The 9,197-nt window shown below is 32.9% G+C and overlaps 1 protein-coding gene across 4 annotated transcripts; it reads left to right on the plus strand.

The window, feature by feature from the left end:
* Positions 1 to 2,392: 2,392 nt before the first annotated feature.
* On the plus strand, positions 2,393 to 8,503 carry LOC115715323 (probable DNA primase large subunit). 4 transcript variants are annotated; one of them, XR_004011211.2, is made up of 20 exons: positions 2,393 to 2,633; positions 2,807 to 2,868; positions 2,946 to 3,049; positions 3,167 to 3,248; positions 3,334 to 3,393; positions 3,556 to 3,616; positions 4,201 to 4,220; positions 4,602 to 4,685; positions 4,773 to 4,837; positions 4,966 to 5,014; positions 5,091 to 5,138; positions 5,227 to 5,316; positions 5,414 to 5,473; positions 5,850 to 5,909; positions 6,202 to 6,276; positions 6,514 to 6,599; positions 7,080 to 7,173; positions 7,267 to 7,374; positions 7,540 to 7,612; positions 8,059 to 8,503. XR_004011211.2 is itself a non-coding variant. In XM_030644179.2 (20 exons), exons 1-19 carry the CDS (start codon positions 2,501 to 2,503, stop codon positions 7,558 to 7,560), a joined length of 1,362 nt encoding a protein of 453 aa, XP_030500039.2. In that variant the 5' UTR covers positions 2,393 to 2,500; the 3' UTR covers positions 7,561 to 7,608; positions 8,059 to 8,503. The 4 variants fall into 4 exon arrangements, 2 of the variants coding, with proteins under 2 accessions (XP_030500039.2, XP_030500041.2); XR_004011213.2 differs by having other exon boundaries at positions 8,107 to 8,503; XM_030644179.2 differs by having other exon boundaries at positions 7,540 to 7,608.
* The last annotated feature ends 694 nt before the right edge of the window (positions 8,504 to 9,197 follow it).

A 9,197-nucleotide genomic window follows, 5' to 3' on the forward strand; every position in this document is an offset into this window, starting at 1 on the left:
ACCATTAGCATAAAAATTCATGCAAACATCAATCACTTCAAATTTCTTATATTGATAACTAATCAGATTGTAAAGAGTTTTATTTAGGGCATAAAACCCAACAAAGTCATCTTGTGTTTATGCAGTATGTGACAAACTGAGCATCTAAATTAATTGTTAGAGTTGGTGGAATTGAAATTCTAGTTTGAGCAATGGAAGAGAACAGCACATGAGGCAGTAGTATTGTGATTATCTCATAGCGTAGTTAGTAAATTAGTAGTTAGTAGTATTTATTTTTTTTTATCTTACTCGAGGGCGAGTAAGAATCTAGTTTGGGGGAATTTGTTAGGCTAAAATTAGTCTAAGTTTTGGGTTATATTTTCGGTTAGTTTTCACTCTTTGTTTCTAGTTTTAGGGCTATTTTACGCTTGATTCTTTTGTTTCAGGTCCTCGGGTGTTTAAAGAAAGTATGTACAAGAATTGAGGACAAGTGGTGAAAGAATCGAGAAGAAAAACCAAGAATTGTTGCCTATTCCAGTCGCGACGGGGAACATGCCAGTCGCGATGGGAACTGACAGAGAAGATCTCGAAGTTTCAAAGTTTAACCCCGTCGCGACGGGGGCATTGCCAGTCGTAACTGGGACCCCAGTGACGGGATTTTTGGGCAATTTCGTAATTTCACGAATTTTAGAGATGAGATTTGGTTTAAATAGATAGAGTTCGTGAAAATTAGGGATTATTCAGATTTGGAGCCCTAGAAACAAAGGAGGAGGCTAGAAGAGCGGCTTGTGGCGACCTGGATCAATTGCTTCAACTAGTTCTTTCTCTTCTCTTTAATTTTTCTATGCTATTTTCTGTTTCAATTTTAATTATAGTTTTGATGATGGATGTTATGAACTAAACTCCTATTTAGGGAGATGATGATTATTGATTGAATTTATCCTTAGTTAATGATAATTGCTATTTCTCCTTTCTTGATTGTGAAATTTATCCATATTTGTGTTAATTCCATGTTTAAGCTTGATCACCTTTTACATGTTCTATGATCTCAATTCAAAATCTGAAAAGTGAGAATTGAGAATGCTAAAATTGGATAAACTAGGTTTTGATGTGAAACGAAAGTATTTACATAGCCTTAGTGACAATTAGATTATTGCATAATGCTGATTATATGTTAGTCTAATTCATAGATGATTAGATAACATGTGATTTAGGACCTAAAAGATCTGAAAAGAGTTAGGTTAATTTTATAATCTGTCATTCACATTGAGAAAGAGAGTAGTAATTAGCATTAACAATTGGGTAATTAAATCAACGTGATTCTTTTCCTTAATTTCTCATCCTTAATTAAACAACTTTATTGCTTTATTTAATTTTCTTGATTATCTTTATTTCAAACTTTATTAAAATTATTCTTATCTGCCAAATAGAATCATAAATCTAGTTTAGTGGTATTCAGTTCAATTCCCTGTGGTTCGACCTCACCTGTCTGAGTTTATTACTTGATTACGTACACTTGCGTATTGTTTTACAATTTTCGTAACATATATGTGTTTATTTCATCGTTTTAGAAAGTTCATATTTAGGGTGTTAATCAACATACTTGTGAGTAGATCTAAGATCCTGGTAAAATAATTTTCAACAGACAATTGCTGGCGTATGGGACCCGCCTGATGCAGTGGCTGCACAAGAAATAGGGACTCGACATGTGGCATTCTTGTCTCTTGGTGGGCTGAAATTGGGCCTCTTTTTATGGACCTTTTTAGCTTTTAAAATTGCCAAAATTCTATGCTTTGGACTTCATTTTTATCATCTTTTTATTTTTTTCCCTTTTCATTTCACAAATGTTATTTTCTTAATCAAATACAAACAAAATTAAATCTAAACAAAATATTTTCAACATAAATACATCACATTAATTTCAATGAAACTATTTATTCAAAATCTAGTTAATTTATAATTATTTAATAAAAATGCATCTTTTATCTTTTTATCTATTTTTCCCTATTATGCCATAAATACTAATTATTAACTAGAAACAAAGATAAAATTAATTCTAAATAAAATATTTTCAACATACAAATATATAACTTTAATTTCATAAAAATATCATTTAAAATTTAATTAACTTTGTATTTTTAAACTATGAAATATGTAATATTTTAGTATTTAATTATTTTTTAGTTGTTTCACTGTTATTTTAATTGTTCTGTTTTGTTGTTTTTTGTTATATAAAAAGATAGTATTTTGTAAAACATTCTTTGACAGTAAAATTGTAAACTTTTGTCCAAAATTTAGTATTTTTGTAAAAACCCCAAAATTAAACTAAAATTAAAGATCAATTGGGCCAAGTGTATCGGCCCAAAACCAACTAAAGTGATCTCCCGCCCTTTTCACCTGTTTTGCGCGGGAACAATAAAAACAGAAAGAGAAGGGAGAAATTCAGAATAGGTTTGTTTCCATTTCTCAGTTTGATTTTGCACTTTCTCACTGCTTTCAGAAGAAGAAGAATAAGAAAATTATGCAGACCGTTCGAACTCAACGGAAACCCTTGGTCAACGATGTCCTTTCTCCTCTCCCTCTCTACCGTTCGGCTCCCGCGCTTGAAGTCAGGCTCGAAGATTTTGAGCTTTTCGCCATGGATCGCCTCCGAGGTAAATCTTACTTCTCTCCTTTACTTATTTCATATTTGGGAAAGAGACTCAGAGAAATGAAACTCCATATTCATTGGGATCTAATTGATTATACATATGGTCACAATTAGAATAGTTATAGTCTTTGATTTGAATTTCACTTCAAATCTTATACACTTTGTTGTTTGTTTCAGTGCTTAAAGGAATTTCTGATGGATTGTCTAGAGGAAAGAGAGCAGAAGAAATGGTGAAATTGGTAAGAGAAAGGAAACGGATTTTTTTTTTTTTTTGTGAAATTATCTTCTGGGTTGTTGAAGTTTGGGCTTTTTACAGGAAAAAGATCCGTGGACGAAAAATATGAGGCAGCCACATCCATCTGAAGATCTGAACAAGGATATTATATCCCACTTTGTTCTCCGTCTTGTGTATTGCAGAACGTGAGTGTTTTTTTTTTTGGTGGGTGTTGAGGGGCTGGGTGGTTCTGCCATTTATTACTTGAACTTTTCTTGCTCTCTGATTATTTTTTTATCTGATTCTTTTACTTCTTTATTAAGTGAGGACTTGAGAAAATGGTTTCTTTCTATGGAGACTGCTCTATTTCGTTACCGTTTTGGCCAGGGAACTCCTGAAGTTCAGGTAGGATCTGGTTATCATGTGCATTACTTTGTTTTGTACTCTTTATATACTGAAGACTTGAATATTGTGCTACTCAATTTTTCAGAGGGCTCTTATGGCTGAATTTGGCCTTTCATACAAGGCAGTTAGTAATTCAGAATTTGAGGTAGCTATTTATACGTACTTTACATTCTTCACACTTCTATCACATGTAATTATATTTTTGTATCAGGTTCAATCATGTTTGTCATTCTTCTATAATAAAGTAAACATTTCTTTATTTTAAGTTTCAGCTGCTTACTTTAGTTGCACTGGTTGTTCTCTACAGAGTGTAAAAGATAAGTTGGTCCAAGTTGCACGTTCCATAGGTCAGAAGGATGTACCAACAGGTAGGTCAGATGATTCATTGATTTTTATTGGGCCATTTTCTAGATAAAGTGTTAATTTCTTTCCCATTCCCATTTATGATTTACTGCTTAAGTTGAACAATCCAGTCACTGAAATGTAATTTTATGCCTTGAGTCAGTGTAGAAAAATTTATTGTTTAAACCAGTAGTAGAGCCACCATTTGCTTAGGTTTCTGATAACAATCTAGCAAGAAAACCAAACGCAGACTTGAAATTTTATTTACTGTAGAGAAAAAAAAATGCTGATCTTGATACTAGCGAGTAGAAAGATGAGTTGATTAGAGAGGCTCTCGTTCCCAATAAAAATACCAAGCTGTCCATTCAGTTTTCTGCTTAAAGCTTATACTCTTCTTCACCTATCTTTATAGTAAATAAAATGCTATAAAAGCCCATCTGACTAAAGGAAACACAGCCAATTTATATCAGTTTCCCTAATAAGTTACATTACTATTGTTGATTTCAACACTGTTTTCTTCCGAAAGTTACACTAAACACTAATTCAATTTTTTTTTTCGTTTTTTCATTATACCTAATTTGATTTCCCATTTTCTGCCTGTCTTTTGCAGCTGGTGCGATATTCTACAAGGTATATTTATCCTTTTGGTTCAACATTCATCTCATGAAACAATTAATGCAGTTAGATGATTCTATACTTTGTCTGCCGTTGCTTTTTTGAGAAGCAAGAATCTAGAATATTGCAATCATAAACAAAAGCTGAGATAAATTCTTTCCTATTCGTCGCTAGGTTTGCCTCTCTAGATTTTGTTTGGCTTGAAGATAACTTTTTCCAGTTATTAGTTTGCTGATTTATGGTTCAGGCTATTAATTACTTTTCGGGTGCGCATCTTTCTTAATGTTTAAATGGTTATGCTGGGAAGGAACTTCTCCACCTTAAAGTTCAGTTTAATCTACTTTTTCATGTTGGTTGTTCTTACAGTTTTCATCGCTATTGATTCTCTAAATGAAGGTACCTTTTGAAGAAGTTCCAGAACTTGTCGCTAGTCGAAGAGTGTTCATCCTCAAGGGGCATGCTTATATAGCTGCCAATCAGGTTATTGTCTATACTTGCTATTCGCTTATATATTTCAATATTATACACTTATCTTATGTGTTATTTTCTTTTATTGCCTCCTTGTAGGTGGTTTCCCTTGTTGCCACACAATTTCGTAGTCATTTATCTAAGGCACTCATTTTGACAAACAGGTAATTCTAGGGCGGCTTTATATTCAGATCGAAGAGCTTTGTTGTTTTTTTTTTTCATCAGTATTGCATTACAACAATACTGAGGTCTTTTTTATAATGTTTGAAATACTTTAACTTTCTTCATGCAGAAAATGGACATCTACAATAAGAGAACAAGAGAATGATCGCTTATCACCTGTAAGTATATGGTTGTTAAATTTTTTATAACAAAGAAGCAGTTAGTGATGACTAGCATTTTCTTGGTGCTCTTTAGATTGTGGAAGCGCTAAGCACAAGTTACTTAGGTCCTGACTATTCTCAGGTACGTCATCTAACCAATAAACTTATCAAATATCATTAGTCAGACATGTATTTAATGATGATCTATCTTTTTTATACTGGTTTTGTAGCCAAAAGGGTTTAGTGAGATTTCAGTAAAAGACATTGAGGCGTTGGCGAAGAGTTCATTTCCTTTGTGTATGAGGCATCTATTTGACAAGGTAAGAGTACATTGTGGTGCTAATCACTTTCTGCTCTCATTTCATTTCAATTTCATTCTTTATCACCTTTTTTTGTAACCATTTTTTTTACATGCAGCTGAAGGAGGATCATCATCTAAAGCATGGAGGAAGGATGCAATTAGGCCTCTTTCTCAAGGTTGTATCTCGTAGATGAGGATTTTGTGCTTTCGTTCTTGTATATGATAGCATTTGTGTAAGAATAGGATTTTAGGTGCATGTGGCTTTATTGCATTTCATATTGGACATGCTGTTGCAGACGGAATCTTTTGGCATCATTGCCCTATGCTACAGGCTGGGTTAATTTTGGTACCAAGTTATCTAAGGGAAAACTGCAATTGACAGCATATAAGGGCATAATTTTTGTCAAATGTGTTTGCAGAAGTTATTAGGTTTTCAAGAGTTACTAAATATTCTTACATGTACAGCCATATATGAATGTATTGCTGATGGCATCATGAAATTGTATATCCTTTTACTTTTTGCTTACTGTTTGATTGATCCTCCATCTGCAGGGTGTTGGCTTGAAGCTAGATGATGCACTTTCGTTTTGGAAAACTGAGTTCTCTCAAAAGGTTAGGCGGTACCTTGACTACAATGGACTGCAGACATATTTTCAGTACTATATTTGATTTAATTTATGTTATTGATTATTTCTATTTTTCATTGAAACTTGACTTGAATTCTTTTTTGTTTATGGAGCTTATGATCAGTCACAATTTAGAAACACAATAAAAGTTCCCAATTTTGCTTATTTGAAGAACTGCACATTATCTCATGAATCTGGATATTACATTTGCATAAAAAAATATGTAGTATTTTTTCTATTTGAGATTTTGTTCTTATTGCTTTATTTTTTTGCCTTAGGTTGGTGCAGAGAGGTTTGACAAAGAATATGCATATGGCATACGCCATAATTATGGAAGAGAAGGGAAAAGGACGGTATGATATCAAACTTCACTTCTCTAAGAGTTCCTTCATTTCATTCAGTTTTGAAGAGAAGAGCACAAGTATTGTCGCTAGAGAAGACCCCTTAGAAGAACATAAAGTTCTTTTTAAAAATAAATATACATTACTTAAATATACATTAAGTAATGCTGGTGACTAAAAATCCGGAAGTTGTTGGTTTCTACACCCTATTTTTTGATTGTGACAAAATTGTTGTTTTGAATATTGCAGGACTATACACCTTATTCTTGTCAAAAAATCATCTCATCAACTCCAAGTGTAGGAGATCATCATGGTTGCCCTTATCGACATTTCAGGTCATTCATAACTCTTACCCTCTCATTCTTAGTCTAATTTTGGACTAAAAAGAGATGAAGACTTCATAAACTTGCTTTATTAGGTTTGATTAAACTTATGCATTTAACAAAAGCTGTAATACTTGGACACTCTTCTCATAGGCTAGCTTTTGGGGGTAGAACGCCAAGTTCCTCAAATAACTTGGAATTTTGTATCTGTTCTTGCTCTTATCAATAAAATAGCTTTTCATAGTTCCTTCAAAAACTGAATTGTGCACAAGTTTGTATCATAAATAGATTTTTAATACACAAGTCTCCAAATCTTTTTTAAATTTGAGTTGTTAGCTCTCTAAACAAATTTACATTTTAAGATATCATATGCTTGATTATAGTGTAACACCAGTCTTTAATTATGATGCCTGCTAACGAAGTGGTAATATTCACCTATGCATAGATTTGTGTTGCTGAACTCTTTATCTGCTCGTTGGCTTTTTGTGGCAGTGAGGAGAATCTTAGAGCTGCTCTTAGTAAAATGGGAGTAAACAGCAGGGCTATGGAAGATGTAATGGACAAAGTGCAAAATAGACACTATCAGGTCTCAAAAGATTTCATGTGTATATAAATTGCTTCCAGGTGTTCTTTTTCCCTTTCTAACATTGGATTGACGCTTACCAACTTATTTGATCAGTTGGCATGCACCTTAACGTTTGAAGCTGTTCATGGTGCATCATGTGATTCCGGGATTAACCATCCGAATCAATACTTTAGTGACAGCCAAAAGATCCTGCAAGCAAAGGTAGTCATGTTCTACTTTAGTTTCACTTGAAATGTTTAGTATGCGTTATTGTCTTTCAACCAATACCTGGCAAGAAACACTACTTAAAATTTTCTTCCATCATTTTTGTTGCACGAGTTACCACATTTTGTATCTGTGTATCTATTGTGAGTTTCTGTTTTGCAGAACCATTCGAATGCTGCCTAAATAGATGAATATGGAGTTCACCACAGTTGAAAATACCTGGGCCTACTTGTAGGTGCATCTTTCTTTCCTATTCTACATTTATTTAGCTGTTTTTGTTTCAGCTTTTTGGTGTAGAGGCGCAGCTCTCTTTTCCAGTATAGTTTATATATATGTATAGCAAGTTGTGTTGGGCAAGAGATGGACTTTAATTTTATATGGTAAAGCATGCGCCTAACTTAACCCTTTTATTTATTAATCCTTTTCATCATCTTTTTTCTCTCATCTGAACCCTCTCCTTTTTCCAATATCGAACCTCCTTTAGAAATCAAAAGTTAACGAAAGTATTCCTAAGGCCATTTCTACTATTGGAATTAAGAAAGGGTCACCTTTACTTTTTTGCCCCGGCCTTAAAAGTTCTCCACAGTTCTATTATTTTTTTTAGCAATTGCTAAGTTCTGTTTTGCCTTGAAAAACATGTGTTTTTTTATAAAATTATATAATTCTGTTTCATTCTTAAAGTGACAGAGAGAATTTGCTCATTGATGGTCGACTGCAATTTTGTCTCAGATTCGAGTATATGGTGTGACAGGAAAAGGTCCCCATCTAGCATCATTTGTATCATATGAAATGACTCTTTTCATGAGATGGGACGATGTACTAAGCCATTTAATATCGATGATGCTTAGTATTAGTATTTTCAATTCTCAGCTTTCTTAGAGAAAATATAATTTCAATTATCTTTGTTTAAAACGGATCTCTTGTGTTAATCCAGCTCAAGATTTTTATTCAATATTATATTGCTCCAGAAAGATACGGCTTATATGTTTTTGGAATAAAAATTTAGTTTAGGTCGTCTCATTTCAGCTATCTTAATTGTAATTTATAAGCAGGTTTTGGCCATGCTGAGCGATTGTAATTTGTACTGGACCATCTATATTCTATACCCTTTTAACACAATCTGGTACAAGTAGCATGTCGTTAATTGGCCTTTTTTTTTTTTTAAATATATATAATCTAATGTATCTTTGTATTATATTTTGTCACGCAATCATTTATGTGCGCAACCAAAAGTTTATTATTATGTTAATGTAGGTTGTTTTGTTTGAGCAAGTGTATATATAATTTGCTTTAATTTACTTATGCGATAAGAATAATAAATAGTACACAAGTACGTTAATGCTTTAATTTATAAGGTTCAACAATTGTTAATTTATGACAAATTAGGAAATCATGCAATGAAACCTCGTTTATAGATCTAGCAGCAGCTTGAATTGAAAGATTGTACTGATTTAATATTTGTAGCCCACTCCACTTTGCATGTTTTTACTGCTTAATTTTTCTTTTCGTCATGATTAATTGGTCTTTTGCATATATGATGCATAAACATGAGAAAATTGCGATGGTCTAATCCAAGAAATCGGGAAAGCCAGGAAAATTGGGGCAAGAGAAAAGAATTGAGTGAATTCCCATAATAGTATTAGTAATATTTTGTGTTGAGGCAATTTTGGTATTCGTGTTTAAATTAACTTGTCTTGCGAGTATAATTATGAAGCATAAACATAATACAATGATAAAAGACTAAAAATATGCATCGAATATTCTTATCTTTTGTGTTTTATTAAAGGTTGTAGTGTGGAGCTATGATGTCCATGCGATAT

Source organism: Cannabis sativa, chromosome 4, assembly GCF_029168945.1.
Source record: "Cannabis sativa cultivar Pink pepper isolate KNU-18-1 chromosome 4, ASM2916894v1, whole genome shotgun sequence".
Lineage (NCBI taxonomy): Eukaryota > Viridiplantae > Streptophyta > Magnoliopsida > Rosales > Cannabaceae > Cannabis > Cannabis sativa.